Source organism: Pungitius pungitius, chromosome 18 (assembly GCF_949316345.1).
Source record: "Pungitius pungitius chromosome 18, fPunPun2.1, whole genome shotgun sequence".
NCBI lineage: Eukaryota > Metazoa > Chordata > Actinopteri > Perciformes > Gasterosteidae > Pungitius > Pungitius pungitius.
The window spans coordinates 1,979,676-2,003,382 of NC_084917.1; the positions used below are offsets into that span (position 1 = coordinate 1,979,676).

The window sequence follows — 23,707 nt, forward strand, 5'->3', positions numbered from 1 at the left end:
AAAAGAAGTACTCAAAATGATTACCTTGAGTTCAAGTAGCATAAAAAATAGTTATTGTAGTGAATAATGATTATTATTGAATCATTGATGTGTTAATCACTGCTGGAGAATGTGTAGCTGTGGATTAAGAATACATCATAATTATTTAGTTATATTTAGTCATTTGAAGCTCTAAAGTAACAATTAATGTGGTGGGGTATAAAGTACAACATTTCTCTCTCTGAGTCTAAAGCAGATGAAAATTAATTAAGCACAATACGTCTAAAAAAAAGTGCGGTACTTTTGCTGATTTAAACTTTATACTTTGAATTAAGTTGTATTTGTTTGTTTTTTTAAACTGGGAAACCTCTCAGATACCTGAACACGGAGCTCACCTGGTCTCTGCTGCCCCCTGCCGGTAGACCCCCGCAGGTGCCGCGCAAACGCGGGACAACGAGCCAGTTTGGAACCAGCGACTCCAAAGTTTGTTGGACTTTAAAAAAAATAAATACGCAAAGAGTTTTTTCCCCCCTTATTTTAATTACAGTTAGGTAACGTTCCTCCACAATGTTTTTTAAAAACAAACTATTGTCCCCCTGGTCGCGCTCCCCCGCTGTTCCCTCCTCCCATTTTCCCGGCTCCTCCCAAAGAGAGAAAGAAAAAAAAAAGGGAAAAGAAAACTTTCTTTGTCGGAGGCTTCCTGGAAGCTTCTGTGTTGGATCGGATGGAGGCGCGTGGAATATGAAATAAACCCCCAACATGGTGCTGATGACCGAGCAGGCGGACCGACCTGTGACCCCCCTCCCCGCCCCGGAGCAGCTCTCCGGCAGGGACTCCCGAGGGAACCGGTGAGTGCGGATAAGATGGAGAGCGAAGGGCCCCTGTGTTTGGCCTCCAGGCCTCGTGCATCTCGGGTTCATTTGCATTCTCGTCCTGCTTTTTATTGTGTGTGTGTGTGTGTGTGTGTGTGTGTGTGTGTGTGTGTGTGGTACAGAGAGTGACGCGCGGCGCGTACGTGGCACCGATACGCGCGGACGCGGTAAAACTTGCGCGCAGGGAGAATTCGTGTCATATGACCGCGGGCCGATGGGTCTGTTTTTTGCCCCCTCCCCCCCCCCCCCCCCCCCTCCCGTGCTCTTGCTCCGCGGACTGAACGTGTGACGGCGTGCGCAGGTCGGAGGCGGATCCCGGCGGGGAGAGGAGACGCAGGCGGCGGGGGGGCTCACCTGGAGGCCTCCAGCTGTGTCTGGACACGGAGGCGGACCCCTCGGAGGGCCACAGGAAACCAGCCGGCATGAGGTGAGGAAAGTTTCTGATGGCTGAGAACAGTTAAATACGATTTAATGACTGTAGAAAATCGGTCAATTCATCGTTGATTGAGTCATTATTTAAAAAACACCGGTTTTTAGCTTCTGAAATGCTGATTTGATCGGTTTTGAATGACTTTAAATCGTTTTTCAACCTTTCATGAACTAAATAAGATTAAAGATGACGATGTGGTGTCACTATTATCTAGCAATTAATGAACAATAAGTGGTAGTATTTTTTAGTTGTTCTTTTATTTAACTTATAAGTTAAGTTGCACATTGACCTTTTAAAATCAAATCAACAGTTTCTTCATTTCTCCTAACTCAAAACTTTATTGTCCTCTCGTTGTTTTTCAACTGTGTCGTTTCACACGTTGCAAGAAAACGCAACAATCAACTTTAAAGTTCTAATTCACAAGGAATTCTACTCATCAATTAAAGGCTTAAATTATCATCCTGCAACTCCGTGAAGAAATCGAACCAATGAAAGAACCTGGACCGGTTTGGCCTGACGTGGTTGGTACCGGCCGTGTGATCTCACCCGCGTGACCAGCTGATGTTTACAGACCCGTCTGCTCCGTCACACCAAGGGCGTCTTTGTGTTATTTAACCCTGAAGCTCACCTTCTCTCTCTCTCTCTCTCTCCCTCTCTCTCTCTCTCTCTCCCTCTCTCTCTCTCTCTCTCTCCCTCCCCGTCAGACCCAAAGCGGCCGAGCGGCCGTCTCCGCTGCCGAGTCCGAAGGTCGAGAGGAAGAAATCCCAGCACACTCACGTAGGGACACGTCCAAACACAACGATAGACACAATCTCACACTCTTGGTTGACAAAACAAAACAAAACAAACTTCTTTTTTCTTTTTTTTTTAGCTATCCAAGACAAACGGCCAGTATCACAAGTTGTTCAAGGAGGTCAGAAGAGAGGAGCTCCTTAAGCAAAGTGAGTTTTTTGTTATTTTTTTTTGTTCCAATCCTCCTCCGGCCTGCGGGGGGGGGGGGGTTACCGTGGCGACGCTGAAGCGCTGTTTGTGTCAACAGGCTACACCTGCGCCCTGCAGAGAGACATCTTGTACCAGGGAAAAATGTTCGTCTCCGACAACTGGATCTGCTTCCACTCCAAAGTCTTCGGCAGAGATACCAAGGTGTGCTGGGGGGCCGCGGTCGCCGCGGTAACCGGCGCGTTGCATGAGGCCGAACTCCAACGGCGCTCGGCGTGGCATAAAGGGTATATTTTTATTCCAGATTTCCATCCCGGCGGCGTCCGTGACCTTCATCAAGAAAACGAAAACGGCGCTGTTGGTGCCGAACGCGCTGGTGATCGAAACAATAAGTGATCAGGTGAGAAAATGGTTCAAATATTCAGCTTTTATGACGTAATCACCGGATTCTAATCAGAACACATTGTTTTTTTCCAGCATGTGTTTGTTTCCTTTCTCTCACGAAACAACACCTACAAACTCCTCAACTCCATCTGCATTCATCTGGACGTAAGTAACCTGACTTTGTTTTATTCGTCCTTAAGAAGTCAATGGTTTAATGTTATCATTGATGAGAGAAACGGCGTCAGGGGATTTTGATGTTTAATTAATCCTTTGCGCCAAAACTTTCCGAAATTTAACCTTTCTGTGACAATTTAATTGAATAGTTTTCTTTATTTAGGGACCGACGTTGTCCCCAAAAATGACGTTCGAAGGCGTCACCTTGGCCTCTAGGAAAATGTCACGCGCTCTTTTACACCATTTAATGATATTTTTCTTTCCAAATGAAGATAAAACAAACAACACGCTGGTGAATATAGTGGAGCGATTATCAGCTGACGGGCCAAAAATTTCCCTCGCAGACCACAAATAGCGAAAAACCTTCAGTGCTCCTTAAATAAATAAATGTTTGTTCTAATGTGTGTCCTCCCAGGTGGACAAGACTTGTAGCAGCTCCTTTATTTCCTCCTGTGAGAACAGCTTCCGGGGGAAATGCCCCACGTCGCTTCCTCTGGTCAGTCAGCACAACAACCTTGTTCCCATGTGACACAATGCCTCCTCTTCCGTCGCACATTTCGCACTCACTTCCGTGTGTGTGTGTGTGTGTGTGTGTGTGCGTGCGCTGCAGGACTTTTCTGCAGACTTCTCCCGCCTGGGTGGAGTGGTGCAGCAGAGGCGACAGGAGATGATGGAGAGCAGCAGCTCCGGCTCCCAGACTCCAGATTATGACAAAATATCTGGTGCGTTTTTTTTTTCCCCCCTGCGTCCTCACGTGTTCTTGTGTACCCGTTCCCCTCGTCGGCTTCTTCTCCCTCCAGCGCCGCCTGGTTCCCCCCCCCCCCCCCCCCCCGGGGCGTCGGGTGGTGTCGCTGCGGCTCGGGACGGTCTTTTGGTTTGCAAATAGCTGGAGGGAAGCCCGAGTGAAACTTGAGCCACGGAGGCCTTTTTGTTTTTGTGTCACAGCGCGTCGGGCTCGGGGCGCCGCAGTCACAGGGTTCTCATTCTGTGCGTTTCGGGCAGACTTCCCGGACGCGTTTCTGAGTGCAGTGAAGGGCGCCGAGGTGTCGGTCCACGCCGACGTTCACCGTCAGACGCCGAGCCAAAACCACGGAGCCGCCCTGAAGAACGGTAGTTTGGATGCTGGTGGTGTTTGAGGAGGAAACAGTTGATGTAAATGTAAAGGAACAGTGTTTTCTGTCCTGCTGAGGGTTAGATGAAAAGATGGAGACCACTCTCAAGCCTGCAACCAGCTACAGCTGGTTAGCTTAGCTTAGCATAAGGTATATCAGGCCTCATTACACCGCCACAAGTAACCTTGTTGTTTATTAGTGAGAGTATGATGAGCTGAAAATAACAGTAAATGAATGGCCCCGCTACGCTAACTGTCTCCTGGAGTTCAATGGTTTACAGACCTGAGATAAACACATGAGGTATAGTTCCCTAAAAATGTTAAAGTTTCACCTCTTTTATTCCTCTATTTCCAAGTGAACATTGCTTTATTTTTCCTTCGTAGGGTCCACGAAGCTCAAAGACAAACCCTTGCAGCCAGCGTCCCTGCAGGCCGTCCTCCTCCTCTATTTGTTTCTGTGAGTAGACGTGGTTACCGTGGTTACCGCGGACACCAGACGATCGCCGTCACGGGCGCGGTGGCCCCTGACCGCCCGCGCTTTGTCTGTCTCGCGTCCCCACAGGGTCGCTGTCCTCGTCCTGTCCTCCTGCTACATGGCCTTCAAGATCGTGGCTCTGGAGCATCGGCTGAACTCCCTGGTCTCCGTGGGCCGACACGTCCGCGCCGCGTAAGAGCCGGACCGTTACCGCGGCGATGCAGGCGCCACGGCCACCCGGACGTGGGACCAATGCACTCTGGCCCGCTTGTTTTTTTTTTCCCCCCTACGTGTCACATTGTTTGGGGGTAAATGATGTTGGTGCGTGTTGCAGGGACGCGGTGAGCCAGCGGCCTCCGGAGGACGTGAGCGCTGAGATCTACGGAGAGCTGTCCTCCAACTTGTTCAAGCTAGAAAAGGTTTGTGCGCTTTGCGACTGCAAAACGCCTTTGTCTACTAGTAACTCACCCGTGTTGCCATAGTAACACATGGACTGTACTTTACCGATTGTGTAAGAGAAAGTTTGTAGATCTTTATCTCGATGCTTCTCTGGTCTTCTTTTAGACAATATTAGATGAGTTATACATTAACAATCTAATATTTTGTGTTTTGTATCATATATCAAAATGTTGAGGATTGATTTTCTAATATTGAAGCGCTAAATTTATGTTTATTGGTTATAATACAGTCAATGTTTCCCTCATTGTGATGGTTAGCTGCAGACTGGAAACAAAAAGCCAGAGAGCGACAAAGTCTTCATGTCATGCGTGTGCAGCTTTTAACCTCATCATATGTGTGGTTCACATGTTGCCTTTGTGCGCTCATGGTGAGGTTCGGCAGGACGTAGAGAGGCTGTAACGTGACCCTGAGTCGCATCGAAGGGTGAAACATTACAGCGTGTTCGTTTAGAGGCTTTGGAGGACACTCAGCGCCATGCTAGCTGTTTCCCCCTGTTTTCAGTCATTGTGCTAAGCTACGCTAATCCCGTGTTGAAGCTGTTTAAGGGACAGGTGCGGGAGAGCTGTTGTTCTTCTCGTGCAGCTCTCTGCAAGAAACTGAGTTAATGAATGTCCCCGAGTTAATAAGCTGTTTTCTGATGTCTTTCTTTCTAAATCCTAGATTCAAAGAAACCTGCGGAAGCTACTTGAAGAGACTTGAAAGAAGACGCGTGTCCGTCCGGACGGAAGCTTTTCTTTCCTAATAGAGATGTTGGTTTATCACTGAAGATCAGCAGAGATCACGCTTGGTGACAGATTGGTTGCCGGCCGGGTGATTTTAGAAAGCCTTTTTTAAAACAGATTGAACTTTGTGCAATAATAACTTCTTTCCTCGTTCCACTCAGGACTATTTTATTACTTTTTAAAAACACAATGCCGTGCACGAGCGTAAACTGGGTCCACGCCTTAGTGAGGAGAACCTCTAGGCATGTGTGCAGTATTTATCTGGGAACTTTTTATTTTAGATTTCACAACGGTGTTTCTTTTTTTTAAGGTCCAAAGGTCATATTTCCATGTTTTCCAAACATGTCTTAAAAGGTCAATTCTATTATATTTATATCATGTGTAAAAATCACTCCGATATGTAGATGGTAGCACAACATCTTTGAATGACATTTCAAGGCGACTTCCTGTTACAGTGTGTTGTACCAGAAAATAGAAAGTGAGCTGCTTGTGTTTCTTAGGTGAAACGTGTGATTTTTTTTTGTTGTTTTAAATGTGTGTGTTTTTTTTTAAACCATGTACCTTGTAGTTTGATCCTCTTAATTTCAGAGCTTCTCAGTTCTAGTTTAAAATGCATTGTCCTGTGCTTTTCAACAGAAACTTAGATCCTTCTTGCTGTCGAGTGTGTAGCAATAGACCTCTCAATCATTCCGGGAGCAAGGGAGAGAAAAAAAAGGATTGTGCTTCGTTTACATTTAGATCACAGACCGCCTTTAACTGTTTTCAATAAACGTCTGTGATACGCTTTCTGTTGGAGTGAATGTGCGTGTTTGAACACACACTAATGAATGTTAAGTCACATTTATTTATGTGTGTGACTGATACATAAATGTGCGTCTATATTTATATCTGTATTACAGAGATGCTCACGAGTCCCAAAGCTCGAGTCCGAGTCGAGTCTGAAGTCTTTCGAGGACGAGTCTGAAGTCGAGTCTGAAGTCACCGTGTGTGCGACTCGAGTCGCACTCGAGTCCGAGTCTCCAACTCGAGTCCCCATCTCTGCTGTATTATGAATACATACCACCACATATGAATAAATGTGTGTGTCCATATTTATATTTAATTTAAATATATTTATATTTAATATACATATATACCAACACACATATGAATACATTTGTGTGTCCATATTTATATTTAATTTAAATATATTTATATTTAATACAAATATATAGCAACACACCTATGAATAAATGTGTAAAAAAATAAAACGGGAGAAAGGAGGGACCGTTATCTAGATGTTTATTCCACATCAAAGCGGGCCCCGCCCACTCTTTTGGGTTTTCGACCAATGGCGCGCGCGGGCCCTCCGCGTGACGTCATCAGCCAGTCTGGGAGTGCAATGGCGATATTGGACAATAACAGCCGTCGCGTTCGGGGCAGCGCGTCTGTATTATGTGGCTCAGGCTGAGGAGGACACCTTCCAGCCGGGCCGCGAGACCACAGGTGACATCGGCAAGGTGCGCGAGCGACTACCTGCGACCCGCCGCCTCCGCGCGCGATGACAGTTTAGACTGAAAAAACAACAACAACAACAAAAACCGCTGGTAAGTGCAAACTAGCGATTGCAACATAAGGCTTTTTTTTCATTCTTTTTTATTTCTTTGCTTCCTGGCTGTCGGGGCGTTGGGGTTTGAAAGGGGCGTGGCGGCGTGCTGGGTACCACTTCGGACTGAAAGGATGCTGATAGCTTAGCAACAAGGAGAGGAGCAAGAGGCAGGCGGAGGAGAGGCGACGGACGTGCGCGTCGGGCGGCCTCGTTGCTGGGCAGGCTGAGCCGACTATTTGTTGGGACGGTGGTTTTTTTGGGGGGGGGGGGTGTGGTGGGGTGGGAGTCCCCAGGAAGGAGCCACAGATGCATACCCGAAATGTAAACAAAAGGTGTGGGCCTTCCAGCTGGCCTGTGATGAGGAGGAGGAGGAGGAGGAGGAGGAGGAAGGAAGGGGGGAGGGGGAGGGGGGGGGGTATTAAGGGAAATCGGCTTTCAGAATCTCCCTTTTTAAAGGCTGTCAGTGCTAAAAAAACAAACAAATAGGAAATACTCTTAACTGTTGCGTGGAGATGAAGTCCTCTTCGTGTCCCTCCAGGTGTGACGTGTGAAACAGACACCATGGCCACGCAGGAGCCGTCCCCCCCCTCCTCCATGGAGAGCAACAAGCCCGGCTTCCCCAAGAAGATCCTGGGCAACCAGCTGGAGGACAAACACCTGTGCAACTGCTGCCACAACATCCTCCGGAGGCCGTTCCAGGCGCAGTGCGGCCATCGCTTCTGCTCGTACTGCTTCAACAGGACCGTGAGGTGAGTTGGGGGGGGGTCAGGGAGGGGGAGGGGGGGGACAACTCAAGAGTAAAAACTCACACTGCCGCAGATTAGAGTAGAAGTAGTATATTTATTCTAGAAAGATTATGGAAATATACACTGAAATGACAACAAAATAAAAACACCCGCTGTGCAGAATGATGTTTATTATGTTGTATTTTGTGGCAATACTAAAATATATTTAGAGTATTTTTAGTGTGAATCTGAATAACAATTTATAACAATATGGCTTGCGTATTCTATCATTTAATGCAGTAATGGACCTCAGAAATGCAGCGCCTGCATCAAAGAGGATCTCTTTGAGGATCCTACATCCATTTTGAAACCAGGATGTGTGAGTATAAACACATGTTTGTGGTAACGGAGAGTGAACTCGTCCGTCTCGCTCCAATCCAAACATCTCCGACCAGAAGCAGAAGAAAAAAAGAGAAGAAGAAGAAGCTGTGATCTTCCTGCACTTTTGCCTTGTTTTTTAAGGCTTTTCCTGACAACGCGGTGCGGCGGGAGGTGGAGAACCTTTCGGCCGTTTGCATCCATGAACATTGCTCGTGGAAGGGCAGCATTAAAGACTACGAGGTGAGGCCGCCTCACGTTGTCCTTTTCCAAGTGTTTGTCTTTGTCTTTTTATTTTTTAATTCTCCACCCTCCTCCTCCTCCTCCTCCTGTCCGTTTCCTCCCCAGCTGACCCACGAGGGGAAGTGCGAGTTCATGATCATCCCCTGCCCTTCCTGCAAAGAGCGCATACGCTTCAGCGACCAGGAGCGTCACAACGAGCGGGAGTGCCCGGAGAGAACGCTCAACTGCAAGTACTGCAAGGAGCCGTTCCACTTCAAAAACATCAAGGTCCGCCGATGATTTGTTTCAAAGTCGGCGCCGTCTGAGCCGCCGAGGCTCGTCTCCGGCGTCTTAAAAAGGCAAAAAAAAAAATGTTTTTTACTTTACTTTAAACTCCAGGCCCACGATGAGATCTGCCCCAAGTACCCGATGATCTGTGAAGGCTGCGCCAAGAAGAAAATTCCCAGAGAAAAGGTGAGTGACAGGAAAGGCCTCAGTGGAAAGATCTCAACGTGAGACCGGTGTTTGTCATAAATGTGGTATTTCTGCATGACAACATAAAAGTAAGTAAATAACAGAACCTCGGTGTATATTTGTGTTGCTGTCACTGTGTTTTTTTCAGTATGTGGACCATATTAAGTTCTGCAGCAAATTCAGAACCCCGTGTCGATTCCACGTCGTGGGATGTGATATGTCTGTGAGTGTCGTCTCCGCCACACGTTCTTCAAAAGTCACACACCCGCATTCACAGACGCCCCCAAAAAACACCGGAATACTGCGTTTACATTTTGTCTCGCTCCTCCCCCCCCCCCCCCGCAGGTGGAAAAGGAAAAGATCCACGACCACGAGCGCGCCTTCGCCTACGAGCACCTCAACCTGCTGCTGCACTACATCATGGGCATGAAGGTGAGCATGGAGGGCCTGCAGCCCCAGGGACTGGAACTGGCCGGCCACAAGCTGCTGGAGCTCCAACAGGCCCTGCGGGAGCTCGAGGCCAGAGTCTCCCAGCTCAGCACCACCTCCTCTGGGCCTCCCGTGCAGGGAGCCGCCGCCGCCTCCTCTTCCTCCTCCTCCTCCCCATCCTCATCCTCCAGCTCCGGCCCCGCCGGTCCGCCGGCGCCCGCCCAGCTCCCGCCGCCGCCCGCCCTGGCTCCCGCCCTGTCCGTGTCCACCTCCTTCACGCCGCTGCCCAGCTCGGTGGGCGCGGCGCTGGAGCTGCAGCTGCACAGCGAGAAGACCAAGGTGGCGGAGCTGGGTCGCAGGTGCACGGAGCTGGAGGTCAAAGCCGGCACCTTCGAGAACGTGGTGTGCGTGCTGAACAGGGAGGTGGAGAGGTTCGCCACCGCCATGGAGGCCAGCAACCGGCAGCACAAACTGGACCAGGACAAGATCGAGGCGCTGAGCAACAAGGTCGGGCCGCAAACCAATGAACAAACACGCTCAGGGTCCTAGAAAAAGAGAAGTTTCAGTGATTTGTTACAACTCATTGAATCCAGAGTGACGCTATACTTCCTGTTTACGTCTAGCAAAGCATTGTGGGAACAGTTATCCTACAAACAGGAAGCATAATAACCCTGCGACATTTCTTTGTCATTGTTAAGGCTCAGACTGAACTCATCATATCTCAGTTGACAGTGACTGTGTGTTTGATAAAGCGTTGTGGCGGCTGTGCAGGTGCGACAGCTGGAGAGGACGGTGGGGCTGAAGGACCTGACGGTGGCGGAGATGGAGGGCCGCCTGAGGGAGATGTCCGCCACCACCTTCGACGGCGTCTTCGTCTGGAGGATCTCGGATTTCGCCAAAAAGAGACAAGATGCCATCGCGGGTCGAGCCCCCGCCATGTTCTCACCAGGTGACGTGCTCCTAGGAAGTCAATACAAAAAAGCCTCATTGTTATTAGCTGACCCCCCCCCCCTCCCTCCCTCCCCCTTTCCCTTCTTCCTCCCCCCCCCCAGCCTTCTACACCAGTAAGTACGGCTATAAGATGTGTCTGCGCATCTACCTGAACGGCGACGGGACGGGGCGCGGCAGCCACTTGTCCCTGTTCTTTGTGGTGATGAGGGGGCTCAGCGACGCGCTGCTCAAGTGGCCTTTCAACCAGAAGGTACGTCCGGTCCCTCGTTGAGTCGTGGGGGGGGGGGGGGGGGGGGGGGGGGGTGGATGGGGCGCAGGTGACAAACGTGGTGGTCGCTGTTCCAACGGTCTACGTCCCCCCCCCCCCACCACAGGTGACCCTGATGCTGCTGGACCAGAGCAACCGGGAGCACATCATCGACGCCTTCCGGCCCGACGTCACCTCCTCCTCCTTCCAGCGGCCGGTGAGCGAGATGAACATCGCCAGCGGCTGCCCGCTCTTCTGCCCGCTCTCCAAGCTGGACGCCAAGAACTCGTACATCCGCGACGACACCATCTTCATTAAGGCCATCGTGGACCTCACGGGCCTCTAGACGGCCGCCGCCCCACCCCCCCCCCATAATCAAGCGTCATTTGGGCTCAATCGTGGTCCTATAAGGGCTCTGATCAGGCCGCGGTGCATTCTGGGGTGCGAAAAAAGCCCTTTTGCTGCTTCTCCTTTTTTTCCCCCAATGACGTCACGAAGGTCCGCTTCAGTTGCGCCGCAGTACGTTTCATTCATTACTTTTTCTTAAGAGGATTTAAAAAAGGAGCACCGGTGCAGCGAGGTCAGAGAGGTCAAAGTCGATTAAAAAGAGCGAGTAAGCATCTCATTTGAATCCCCCTACTTTTGAAGGGATGATTGCCAGAACAGGGTTGTAGATTACAGATGTTTGATGTGATCCTTCTGATGACTTATAGTAGAGTTAGAGCTTCACTGCAGCCTTTGTTTTCCTTGCAGATTGTGGATATTGTTAGCTTTCTCAATTCCAGTGTGGAGTGAATTTGCATAGACAAACGTGGAGTTATGTTATGAATAAGATTTCAGGCATCTCTTTGCCCTTTTCGTTGGATCCCTTTGGGCATGCCGCTGGCGTTTTTTAAGTACAAAACGGCTCCTTATTTCCGCTTTTACGAGAGCGCTCTCGTTTGTTGTTGAACCTGTGAGTGAATTAGCCATCCGTGATGGTGGACATTGCCTGCACGTCTTTTGGAGCCAGGCTACTTTTAACATGTAACGTTAGTGTCACGTATTAGTTCCTGTTAGGGCTTTTTTTGTTTTTTTGTAAAAGCTACTTCTGGGTGGTGGTTTGGTACATCTGTGGAAGATACGGTGGAGTTACCGAGGAGTCAGGGCGGCTTGCCGGTCAAACGCGAGGCATTTGAACTCTTGCCAAAACATCACGTGGCTGGAGTTCGGTTCCCAACGGAGCGGGACGCGCTCAAACCAGCTCTCATCTCAACACATAGTACCGTGCCCCCCCACCACAGACACCAGGTCCAACACGGGAATGTCCGCGCTTTTCTGTCCATACGAGTGTGTGTTTCTGCTGCTCTTCAGATAGGATCTAGATGTGTGTGTGTGTGTGTGTGTACGTGAGGTTTGAGGTGATGGTGACACTTTGGTCACAATTGATTGACGTAGTTTACTGCAGATGGAAGTAACATTCAGCCCCTTCCCCACCCCCCCTCCCCCTTGTCCAGGTGTGCTCTCCCTGCACATGCATCCACATTAGAACATGTAACTCTTCCGTGTGTCCACCAGAGGTCGCTGTGCTCACTTAGCATGCATGCTGAGGTCTTTGAAGGTGCCCCGCTGGCCCTGTTTCTGGAGACCCGTCTCGGCCTGTATTGAAACCTCTCTGTGCATGGGAGGCTTCAGTCCATCGTTCACTATGGAGTTTGGCACCGGGTGTCGTCCCTCCCCCCCCCCCCCCCCATCCCCCTCCACCCTCCCCCGCCGGGGGCCACGTGTCAAAGCGTTTATTTGGGTTTTGCTCGGACCAAAATAACCATAGAATAGTTATTATGTTATATCTGGCGCTGCGTCTGTTCAACAGCAGCAGCCTATATTCATAGCAATTTATAAATATGTATCTTTCATATCATAATGTTGAAATAGTCTATATATCGATGTTAATATACACGAGATGTTATAATAAACATAGTATTACTGAATACCTTATTAATTCTATATCTATATACCAGCCTTTTGTTTGACCCCCCCCCGCCCTGCCCTCCCCCGCTTTGTGCAGTAAGGACTTGCGTTTCCTGCTAGAGTGCAATATTTATATTTATATGGTCACGCCGGTTATGATTTGATGACACCGTGGCTTTGAGGAAGTCGTACTCGACTTGTTTGTTCACATCACTCGTCGCGGCGCCGAAGAACTGCTTCCTGTTCCGAACTTTTCAAAGGAAAAGGAAAGCCGCTTTCCTCGGCTTCGAGCGTAGTTTTTACTCACGATGTAAAAGTGAGGTTTTAGAGAGACGTTTTTAATGGTGAGGAGTTTCTATTCTTAGCAGAAATCTACTTTTGAGTGATGATTGAGCATGTAATAACTAGGATGATTTTTTAAAGTGGTCTTGTATCGTGCCAAAATCAAATAATACCTCCGTGTACCAACTATACTGCATTCGAAAGTTATATTTTATGTTCTATGCTAAAATATGGTGCCAAATATATTTATATTTAAATATGTGTTAAGTTTTAATAAGATGCATGGGTCACCGGCCGCTCTGAGAAAACGAATACCGCCCCATGAAGGTTTTGAATGTAAGCTTTGATAGAATTTTATTTTCTAAACGCAAAAAAGCAGTTCTGTAGATGTGACGCTGTCGACTTGAAACAACTTTATTTGTGCACTTTGTATCGGTTGTTTGTTCAAACAGGGTATTTCATTGGGATTTATGTACCTTGAAATCAATGCCATATATATATATATATACATATATATATATATATATAATTTGACGTTGATAATATTAATGTGTTATGGTTTAAAGAGGACATGCAGTATGTAATAAAGTTTGCTGGTTTCAGCTTGTTGAGTAATTTCAATTTATTTCTCTGTAGAAAGCTTAATTTAAATATTTAGAAGATCTATCAGCTGAATGTACTTGAAGTATCCAAACTGACCCTCGTCCGCACGATGGAAAAAACATTTCTGTCACACAAATGTGTAATTATTTTTATTTTTTGTGTATCCTCGGCTTGTTTGGTGAAATACTGGATCAACTAAAGTCGTACACAGTCACTTCCCATCTGTGCCCACAGGAAGGCGCTAAATGATCAGCCTCTGAATGCCCCGAGGAATTAATATTTAAAAATGTTTTAAAAGTCCTTTGATTTACTGGAAGTGAACTTCTTCAAGAATAAGGTGGGCAGTTTGGGCCCCAAAACAACGCTTTGTTTTCAGATTAGAGCGAGAAAACTTTTCCCATGACCTCTTTGTAATTGACAACAACAGCATTTTGACAACTTTTAAAATTATATTCACGATAAGAATCAATAACAATAATGACAATAATGACAAGGTGGTGGTTTAAAGACACATTGACTCAAAGAAAAACATTAAAAAGTATTCTTTTTACTCCCCGTCATTTATTTAAAAGCTTAGTTGACAGAAAACATGTGATGATCTTATAGAATACAAAATTATTAATAGTAAATTAATTAATTTGGTACATTTTCTTCTCATTAATATAGAAATATGTATTATCATAAAAAAAAACAGTGCGGTGCTAGCGTATCTCCCACGTGACTCCAAACGTTCCGCTTCTTAAATCGAGCGCTCCCTTCTCCGTGGCGCGGCTAATTAAAGCCTCACCTGTTGCCTCACCGGAGGAGACGCGTAGCTTCCGCTACTTTGAATACATGTTTCATAAAACAACTTAGCTTGAGACCAACACCTCAGACATCGCCGAAAGGCCGCTATGAAGACGGAATAACCGCGTCTGCGCGCCGCTGTCTCGTGTTTTTTTCCCCCTCTCGGTCCGTTGGTCGTTAGCATGAGCTAGCTAGTAGCATCGCTGCTTCCGGAAACCATTTTTATTTTAGCGGATAACTGGAGCTTCCCTTCCCCTGTCGGTGGCTCGGATCGATGAGATGGAGTCAACTGCATCACTTCATCAAGATAAGTACTTTTTTTTTTTTACAGGGGCCAAGAATGTGAACAATATTTTCTGTTGCAGTCCCCCAACTAAATTAATGCTCAAGTATCATATAATTGGAGATCATTTTGGACATTGCATTTTACTCATCCTGTAAGTGTGTCAGAGACTATGTACGACCTTGCTATAGTCGCTGAAGTAGCGAGTTTGTTGAGTTCGGAGTGATGCGGAGAAACTGCATGCGGTTGCAATATACACCTGCCAATCAAGTAAGCCCCGCCCTAAAGCATCCCCTGCATCATGGTCTGTTTGACTCTAAATTCACCAAAGTTTACTAATTGAACATCATGCTGCATTGAAGAAGACTTGAAACTACTGACCGGGACCATACACTCGTGTTTACAATGTTGACTGAGGGGAAAAAAATCGAGAGAGAAGTAGAGTCATTTTCTCATAGACTACTATGGGAGCAGAGGAGTCGCCCCCTGCTGGTCACTACAGAGAATGCAAGTTGAGCTACACAGGCTTCTCTCCAGAATGTTCTTCGTTCTCTACACACCTGTTTCACTTCTGTCCATATACAGCGACCCCCCCCCCTCCCCTCTGTTCTCCTAAACGGTTTCTCCTTCCTTTCTGTCTCCCCTGTTTTTTTTTGTTTCGTGAGAGATTTTCCTCTCTTAGAACATTGTCTTTCTCTGACAAGTTGAGCACATTGTTGTCCAATGTGCGCACACATTAATTCTGGAAGGATGCGGACAAGCGCAGCGTTCTGTTTAATTTGTCGTCGCCGTGCCGACACGAGGATGTTTGCAGGCCGGAGCAGGGGAGCAAGGGATAAACACTCCGGTTGAATCTATACAGATGTTTTCCAGTGTGGTCCTTTCTTTCGGGAGGATGTTGTTCGGATCAGCCCCCCCCCCCCCCCCCCTTGTTTCTTGTATTGCATCTGCATTGATGCATAAGGTGGAAAGATGTAGTGAAATGTAGTTCAAAGGAGATTACTGAACTTCTGGCTGAAAATCTCCACTTGTCCTTCTGTTTTAGGTCAGTTCACAGTCACACTAAGGATATGCTAACCATACACTTGAGCTCCAGAAATACCCCAAAATGTTTGGAGAAACCTTACTTTTTTTCAACACCTAATTTACAATTCCTACTTGCATTGAATAGAAACTGAAATGGGTTTTAACTCAAGATTCCCACCAAGACCGTGCTTCATGAAATTTATTTCCATTCCACATAAAACATTTACAAGCAATTTTAAATCTTGCGACCGTGTTTACTAGCTAACGATCTTGTGAACATTTTAATACAAAAAATATCACTTCAAATGAAAACAATTAAAATCACCTTTTCCTCTGACATGCCATTGAATATTGTATCATATCTAAATGCTTTAAAGATTTATTGGTTTAATCTTATGACGCTTAAGTACTCGCCATAATTAGTTGTTTCCCCTGATGATAAACTGCTTAGTTTATTTCTTCCTTTCCACTTTTTACGATCCTCCTAGTGATTCAGGTCGAGCAGGCGATGCTCCACTCCGTCACACTAACGGCTCAGGCCCGATGATGTCACTGTTTTTAAATACTCTCCTCTCACTCCTCAGATATGTGGCTGTTTGAAAGGTTGTGGCTGGAGACTGACGTTAAAGTTAATGAGGCGCATTCATTTAAAGGGAGGTGCTCTGCAGGAAGGAACACAGTCGGGCTATTTAGGGGAGGATTGCGGATGACGTGTTGAGTGTAAATTCACGGTGCCCACAGGATGAATGCGAATTCTCTTTGTCATCACTTCACATTTCCTCCAGAGGCAGGGTGACATTTGCAATTAAAGCTGAAGTTTGTTAAAGCTGAGTTCTCTCTACTGTCCTGCAGCAAAAGGCTGTATGCTGACACGGGGGGGGGGAACTAAGCACGTTAGCCTGCCTCTTGTTAGCACGTTAGCCTGCCTCTTGTTAGCACGTTAGCAAGCCTCTTGTTAGCACGTTAGCATGGCTGTAGACCCTTCAGACTCCTTTTCTCACAACTGCAACTTTTGAAAAATACTCTATTCTTGTTCACAGTATTAAGTGTCCTCTGTATTCCAAACATTTACTTGTGCTGTCATGGCTGATGTACGCCCCCCCCCCCCCCCCCTCTTTGAGATCAAGATGTATTTTCATAGCGACGATGGTGATGGCATGCCTTCGTCTCGAAGGCTTGTTGGCGCTTAGTCAAAGCGGATTAGAAGGAACACCTGCAGTTGCTCTGTTTAGTTAGTCGTCATACTTTGGAACGTCTTGCTCTCACTCCAAGACCTCGTCTCTAAATCACCGGGAAAGTCTGTAGCTGCGAGGAAGCCCCTGAAAGCAGCCTCGCAGTCGGTTTTCGGTGGACCCCACTGGACATCAATGTGTCTGCAGAGGCCCAGGAACCACAGCAGCTGAGTCAACAAGTACAAAACCCATTCAAATGGTGATATGTTGGGATTCTGAGTGGAACATATTCAGTCTTCTGGCTGAGCTTCAGGTGGGGGAGCCGTGGCTGAAGTTTAGTGGCGTGAATCCAGGCAAAGAAGGACAACCCGGGCTGCTGTTTGTGTAGGTGTGAAAATCAGGATTTATTCATGTGAGAATCAAGCCATGAACACTACCAAAGTATGGGCGGGTTTGTCCGTGGCTTCGTATCTCCCAAACATGGTGATGCAGGCCACGTTTGATCCAAGGGACTTGCTGCTATTCTGTTGAGGTCCGATTGACCCTCAGTGGCAGAGCCAATGTACTCGGACACGTTAATGCAATTCTGCTTTCAATACTTAATTATATTCTGAGGAGCGGGCGGCTTATAATAAAATCAGACATCAAGGGCATATATGTATATTTATATAGTGTTTGCATGTTTATGACTAACTGTATCACGTTCTAGCTTATTGCCGCGCCCCACATCCGCCGACTAAACACTGGTTAGCTTTGAAATGAGGTCACTCCCCGGGCTCTTGTCAATACGTAATTAAAAAGACGGGACACAGACGCACGCTTCTGTGGCTCTCTGCACATCCTCAACCTCTGACAGGAGGCCTCTGTGTAGGAGAGGTAATATCGCCTCACGCTATGAATTTACACATTGCTCCCTCCACCATATCAAGATGTTCAGATAATCTCATCTTTCTTTAGAGCATCATCAAATCTGTTTGTCGTCACAGCTAAATTGGCCAGAGAAAAGGCCAGTGACCAGATCATGACCTTCACATCAGAAGTGGTTTTAACGCTGGAATTCACATGTTACTTAATCAGTCACATTATCTCTCGATAGCTCTCTGCCTCTGAGGGGAAAAAAAGCTTCTAGGATTGGGTTTTATCTGTTCTTGAATATGGCTTATAGCTGATCCATAAAACACGAGGAGTAACTTTGCTTTAATCCATCAGAATTGTCTTGGTGTCGTCCTGCAGTGATGATGTGATCTCAAAACTACTCATTTTTACCTGGGCTTCCTTCCTTTTTAAAAGTCTGCTGTTTTCGTCCACTCTGTTGTCCCGTGTTGCGTCTCACGTTATAAATCACAGGCGTTTGATTTCAGCACCAAAGAACACGTCTGCAATACGATACCAAGGAATTGTGCACGTGGGTTTGGACGTCTTTCAGAATAAACTGACGCCCATCACAAACAGCTCGGCGTCATCTGGTGCAGTTTGTCAATCTCTTCCAAGGCGCACGTATTGTTGTGAGAACTCCGGTCAGCAATTGTACAGATGCTCAGGCGAAGGTCTCCCTGGAAACCAAAGGAGAAAACTCCTTGTAAATGTGGGTCACAATCTTTCCCTTTGTCCAACTCACAATCAAATGACTAATTTGTTATGGTGCTAAACAAAGAAAAGCATTTGAGGAGTCTGAGCCTCGATAAACCTCTGCAATTAGTGCTGATTACTGGATGACTCGGCTTTTTATCATTCTAGGCCTCCACAGTATTATGCGCTGCAGCGATGGAGGAATCGTTGACATGTTCAGTGGGCGTTATGACTCATGCAACAGGGAAAAGCAGTTAAATCTTTTCTCTTTTGGGTCATTGAGTCAACTGATGATACTCCTGAGGTAACACTTTAGGAGAACTGGGCGAAACAAGATTTACTCGCAATGACCCCCTGTGGTGGAGTAACGCGCATCACTGCACAGATTCTCACTTTTTAGTCCTGGTCGTTACACAACAAGCCGAGGATTTCCCAAAGAAGCAGTTTTTTCTGCTGTACTGCTGCACCAAAGGTCAACTTTCCAAGAATTCCTTCGTCAGAGTCGTCCCGAGGCGCCGAGCGGGCGTCCGTGACCACGCTGTTCATCCATAGCAGCGTCTCCTCCAGAGCTTCAGTCCACTCGGGGAGACGTCCGATACGAGAAGACGCCTTTGTCAGTGGGACTTCCCTCCCAGTGGAGCACGCCAGCTCTAATCCCTCGCCGTCTGGAAGCACTGACCTCTTTTGTTCGCTTGATGGCTTATTACCGGTATTGATTTTGGCTCTTTTATTTATTTATTTCCCCCCCCTGCGGGGAAGGCAAATGACCCGCGCACACATCAGCCAACCAACACCACGCATTTAACGGCGCTTTAGATGGATCCAATTGTTCGCTTCTGTGTTTTAGTGTTCAGTATCTAGAAGGCGGTGGAGGCACTAGGAGGCGGTGGAGGCACTAGGAGGCGGTGGAGGCACTAGGAGGAGGCACTAGAAGGCGGTGGAGGCACTAGAAGGCGGTGGAGGCACTAGGAGGCGGTGGAGGCACTAGGAGGCGGTGGAGGCACTAGGAGGCGGTGGAGGCGCTAGGAGGCGGTGGAGGCACTAGGAGGCGGTGGAGGCACTAGGAGGAGGCACTAGAAGGCGGTGGAGGCACTAGAAGGCGGTGGAGGCACTAGGAGGCGGTGGAGGCACTAGGAGGCGGTGGAGGCGCTGGATGGCGTGTGGAGGCGCTGGATGGCGTGTGATGGTGCTCTGGGATGAACTCTTGACCTGCGTTCAGGAGGACTCTTCTCGAGGACAAACGTCCTGGTTTAGGTAGGTGTTAAGACTTTTACTTGGTTTTATTATTTATTCACAGGGACAGTTCTGCAGGAATATTAATGTCATTGTTCTGGGCGATTGAATTTAGTCTGAGTATTTACAAATATATACATTCATAGTGCTGGAATGTAAGCTGGTACATTTACTCAAGTACTTGGGTGTAATGTTGAGGTACTTGAGGGTTTACATTTGATGTTGTTGTACATAATATTTAAATCTAAAGCCTGTATTTGTTGAATGCACCACAGTTTCACACCATTTTTCTTTTTTTGAGTGCTCCATTCAAAGCAGTTTTTGAATTTCTTTGGCTTGCAACGTGTACCATTACATACATAGCACATACACTTTTTAATAATGTACATCAATTACCAAGTTGTGAAACATGAAGAAACCCAATGTTATCCAATACCCAGTAACTATTTAAAATTGTCAAGTTTGTTTAGGATTTTGAAAAACAAACAAAACCTGTTTCACATTTTCATCGTTATAAAAGAAATTTTCTTCAGAATCCCACAGCTGTAATTTAACTTTAGTTGTTTAGAGGAAACAGCAGTTGGCTGGTTTAACATCTGGTTTAACACAGCCACCCCCCCCCTACCCCCCGCTCCATCACTCTCTCTGAGATGTTTGTATCTCCCTCACCATGGTTTTAGAGACTGCGTTCACTTTCTCCTGGAGGGGGGGTCAGTTTAACAAACACAAGCTGACGCTAAATGCAACACAGGAAGCACGAGAGTGAAAACTCATCGGACGACCCGTTTGCCACCGAGTGAGGATGTGGATTCCTTCTGGTGGTTGATGCCGACCTCGACTCGTTCACCGCATGAAACCCGCTCCCTTTGATCCTCAGACTCTTCTTCCATCGGGGTTTGACTTTGGTTAAAGACCAACTGCCTGCAAAAATAATGTCACATTTCCCACCAGCTTCAGATGTATTTTGTGGCATTGGATATTCAGCGGTAAATCCTCAATGACCTTTTATGTAATCCAATGCTCGCTGGCGCCTATCAGTTACTGATTGTTGCAGAAATGAGTACATTAATACAGCCTCTGATATGACTCCACGATGCAGCTGCATCATTTATATTTAACCTGATCTGCTCCCCACATCTGAAGGGCGATTTGCATACATTTAAATATTTTTTTACTGCGTCCGAAACCCAAATATCCACTTTGAAGTGATACTGAAAAGGAAAAGCAGAAATTCTGCCACATTCCGCCTGCTTCGTAGGTTCCGGTTTAGTACGTCTGTCACTGGGGAACCGCTCCGATGTGGAATCAATGTTGATCGCTCTAAATCACGGTAGGTTGATATCAGCTTTTTTCTTTTTTTTTTTGGTACGTTTTGATTACATTCCATTTGCGTTCCAGCAATGAATCGGATTAATGGACCCTTGTCACCGTGGTGTTTGGACATGTTTATCCAGTAGTTTGACTTGAACTAATGTTTCCCGGTAGCACGATGAGCGTCTCCTCTCCTGTTGTTTGGATCCCGAAGCAGCTGCTTGAGCTCCGTGGATTCCTCTCCGCTCGTCTCCATCTCAGCGGATCCTTTGTTTTCTGCATGAATCGGCTCTTCAAGACTTGCGATGCTCCCGTAACCCGCCCACCCCCCCCCCCCCCCAACAGACACCTTAATTAACCCCGACGCGGTTTTTGGGCCCCTTTTCTGAAAATGGCACACGCATGATAAAAAGTGTAATAACCCTGGGAACTAGTTTGTCAATGGACACATTTAAAGGGGACCTGCTGAGTGTTCTGATGGGTAATAATCGTTTTTTACGTTACTGGTGATGAAATAAACACAAACAAAAAATAATAATTTTGATAAAATCGAGTCCTATGAAAAATTGAGATACCAGGCCAAGAAAACGCGTTCTTGGTCCTTACCTCACTGAGTCAGTCAGGGAGGCTTTAGAATGAAGTTAAATCAAATGCGTCCGTTTAGTAAGCAAGGGTCGCTAATTGTTAGCATTAGTTTTGCCGATGGCGCGTGTCGTGATACTTTTCATCAATGGCAGGCGGTTCTGGTGCTACGGCCTATTGGGCTCGTGGTGTAAAGCATTTAATATTTAATATTATAATTTAATATTAATATTTAATATTTGTTTGTGATGTACAATCTTCCTGTTGTGAAGTTGTTTTGGCTCCATTTCGGAGCAGAATTGGAGATGTTCGGGTACAACATTAAGCTGTTTGAAACTAGAAAATATTTAGGTGTATTGAATTATTAATAAATTCTGTGCTTTTGCTTTTTTTTTTAGCTCGGAAACATTCTTTGTAGAAAATGCGAGGCATGACCCTCACTGGAGTAATAAACCTTTGGATGGCGTTGCCATGGAATCGCACCTAGTTTTCTTTTACCCCTGTTTTCCAAATCCGCCTGAAACAGTCTTGTAAATAACAGGACCTCATGTGCTAAATATTTGGTTGTGCCGCGTTATCGTTTCCTACCACATTTTATACAAATAGAATCACGAGCAAAAAATGTCACATGTTGGCTTCCTCTCGGATGCGAGCTTACGATTTGGAACACGGCCGCTACTTTTTGCCTTTTGAGTTTTTGTTCAGTGATCGAGGCAACGCGCCGGACCTCAGATACAAACAAATGTTGCTTTACGGGCATACAAAGCGTGTCTTTAATACTGTAACTTTACCTGGTCAGATTAAAGTACACAAAGCTTTATGTAAGAGAAAAGCGGCGCCAGTTTGATCATGAATATGATATAAAGATATTTATATTTAAAGTAAACATTCAACTAAACTAAGGATAAAGATGACTTACAAATACCAAATGGAGATTAAGATATATATATATATATATTGGCACAATGTTGAAAAAAGTAGTGAATATGTATAGAATAATATGAATTTAACCACTTTCTAGGGTTCCTAAAGCTCCGGGTTCTATAACTAACAAAGTCTGACACGCTGTAGCTCAGCTTTAGATCAATAATGAGAGAAGAGATTCGATATGGGGCCGAGTTCAGTCACGCGTTCACTGTGGAAATGAGCCTCAAGGGCTTCGTATCAACCTTTTCTTATTCCGCATTTAACATTTCCTCACAGAGGTTTTTATTATTCGCTTCTCAATGAAAGACTACGTCACAAGAGGGAGAGCGGTGGCTTCGTGCTCCACGCGTTTTCCATCCGTCCGAGACCGCAGGGTTCCTGCAGCTGTGCATGGAGCCGCTGAGTAGCTGCTAACTAAGGCCAGACTGAGTCGCCTCTGTGAAGACCAGCCATGTCCCACAATGAGGGGGTGTGTGGGGGGAGGGGGGCTTCAGCTGAATGGAATAAGGGGATTGCCCTGAAACCGGCTGCAGTGATACCCGAACTTATCCGGGACCGGTTTCGGCATTTAAAGTCACAAAATGACAAGTTCAGAGGCCCCATCATAAACTAACCGTAACCCTGCAGATAAAGATCAAGCTGCACTTATTCTTATTATTTTTGGTTATTATTTGTTACTAGATTCCACCAGCGGGAGCTTTGTGATCCAAACATTACCATGAATTGAAAAGAAAGTATAGAATCTTATCAAAGCTAAACATGTTTTTGTGCTTCTATCCATATTTTTGTTTGAGCAAATAAATCTGATGGATGCAAAGATTATTGCTGCCATGAAAAGGATCCAAAGCAGTGATGCAACTCTCGTTGCTCTGCACCGATGTCACAATTAAAAAATGTAATAAAACACTTTAGTCTAAATAAATCCGCGGATATTGAAAATTCCCCCCCCCCCCTCTCCCCGCAGGGCCGTTATTTAACGGCGAGAAGCTTCACTGTTTATAGAAAATATCCCAAACACAACGGCGCAGAGATGTAAACAGCAGACAGACAGACAGGCGGCGGCGGCGGCGTGCGACTCGGCTGCGTCTGAGCGCGCGGCGCTTTGTCTTCTCGAGGTTGGCGAGCCGCGGCGTTGTTTTGACACGCGGAGCCGGGCCGTGGAGCCACGTGCTCGGTGGGCGCTCGAGGTCATTTATGAACTCTTTTTGGTCTACTCTTATCCTTGTGGTTGGCATCCTTCCTTTACCACACTGGGTTCACTGGAGCATGAGGCTTGAAAACAAAGACTTCCGATTTCATTTCTTTGTCCGCTTTTTAATTGACAATCATAACTTTTTCCAACTCAATGAAACCATTAAACTCTGCAAATTGGGTCGCGTTCGAATACAACTCCAGACACGCGTTTCCTTTTGTAGCTTCAAAGC

General features: G+C 46.6%; 2 protein-coding genes across 4 annotated transcripts; both read left to right on the forward strand.

Moving 5' to 3' along the window:
- Nucleotides 1–647: 647 nt before the first annotated feature.
- LOC119227088 (GRAM domain-containing protein 2B-like) lies at nt 648–6,331 on the forward strand. Of its 3 annotated transcripts, none has more exons than XM_037485560.2 (14): nt 648–827; nt 1,153–1,278; nt 1,986–2,058; nt 2,153–2,222; nt 2,321–2,424; nt 2,525–2,620; nt 2,698–2,769; nt 3,194–3,274; nt 3,389–3,500; nt 3,724–3,888; nt 4,274–4,346; nt 4,452–4,556; nt 4,699–4,783; nt 5,484–6,331. In XM_037485560.2, exons 1-14 carry the CDS (start codon nt 739–741, stop codon nt 5,520–5,522), a joined length of 1,290 nt encoding a protein of 429 aa, XP_037341457.2. In that variant the 5' UTR covers nt 648–738; the 3' UTR covers nt 5,523–6,331. The 3 variants fall into 3 exon arrangements, with proteins under 3 accessions (XP_037341457.2, XP_037341456.2, XP_037341458.2); XM_037485559.2 differs by having other exon boundaries at nt 3,781–3,888; XM_037485561.2 differs by lacking the exon at nt 3,724–3,888.
- A 667-nt stretch (nt 6,332–6,998) lies between these two features.
- LOC119226924 (TNF receptor-associated factor 2-like) lies at nt 6,999–13,393 on the forward strand. The gene is made up of 11 exons (XM_037485315.2): nt 6,999–7,131; nt 7,672–7,882; nt 8,159–8,237; nt 8,381–8,479; nt 8,585–8,746; nt 8,858–8,932; nt 9,081–9,155; nt 9,278–9,868; nt 10,133–10,310; nt 10,414–10,562; nt 10,687–13,393. Exons 2-11 carry the CDS (start codon nt 7,695–7,697, stop codon nt 10,903–10,905), a joined length of 1,815 nt encoding a protein of 604 aa, XP_037341212.2. The 5' UTR covers nt 6,999–7,131; nt 7,672–7,694; the 3' UTR covers nt 10,906–13,393.
- The last annotated feature ends 10,314 nt before the right edge of the window (nt 13,394–23,707 follow it).

Bases quoted from the DNA above. Each gene is read 5' to 3' on its own strand.
- LOC119227088 (XM_037485560.2), top strand. From the start codon at position 739: ATGGTGCTGATGACCGAGCAGGCGGACCGACCTGTGACCCCCCTCCCC. The intron at 2,059-2,152 runs GTAGGGACACGT...TTTTTTTTTTAG, and splicing joins AGAAATCCCAGCACACTCAC to CTATCCAAGACAAACGGCCA. The intron at 2,770-3,193 runs GTAAGTAACCTG...GTGTCCTCCCAG, and splicing joins CCATCTGCATTCATCTGGAC to GTGGACAAGACTTGTAGCAG.
- LOC119226924 (XM_037485315.2), top strand. From the start codon at position 7,695: ATGGCCACGCAGGAGCCGTCCCCCCCCTCCTCCATGGAGAGCAACAAG. The intron at 9,869-10,132 runs GTCGGGCCGCAA...GCGGCTGTGCAG, and splicing joins TCGAGGCGCTGAGCAACAAG to GTGCGACAGCTGGAGAGGAC. The intron at 10,563-10,686 runs GTACGTCCGGTC...CCCCCACCACAG, and splicing joins AGTGGCCTTTCAACCAGAAG to GTGACCCTGATGCTGCTGGA.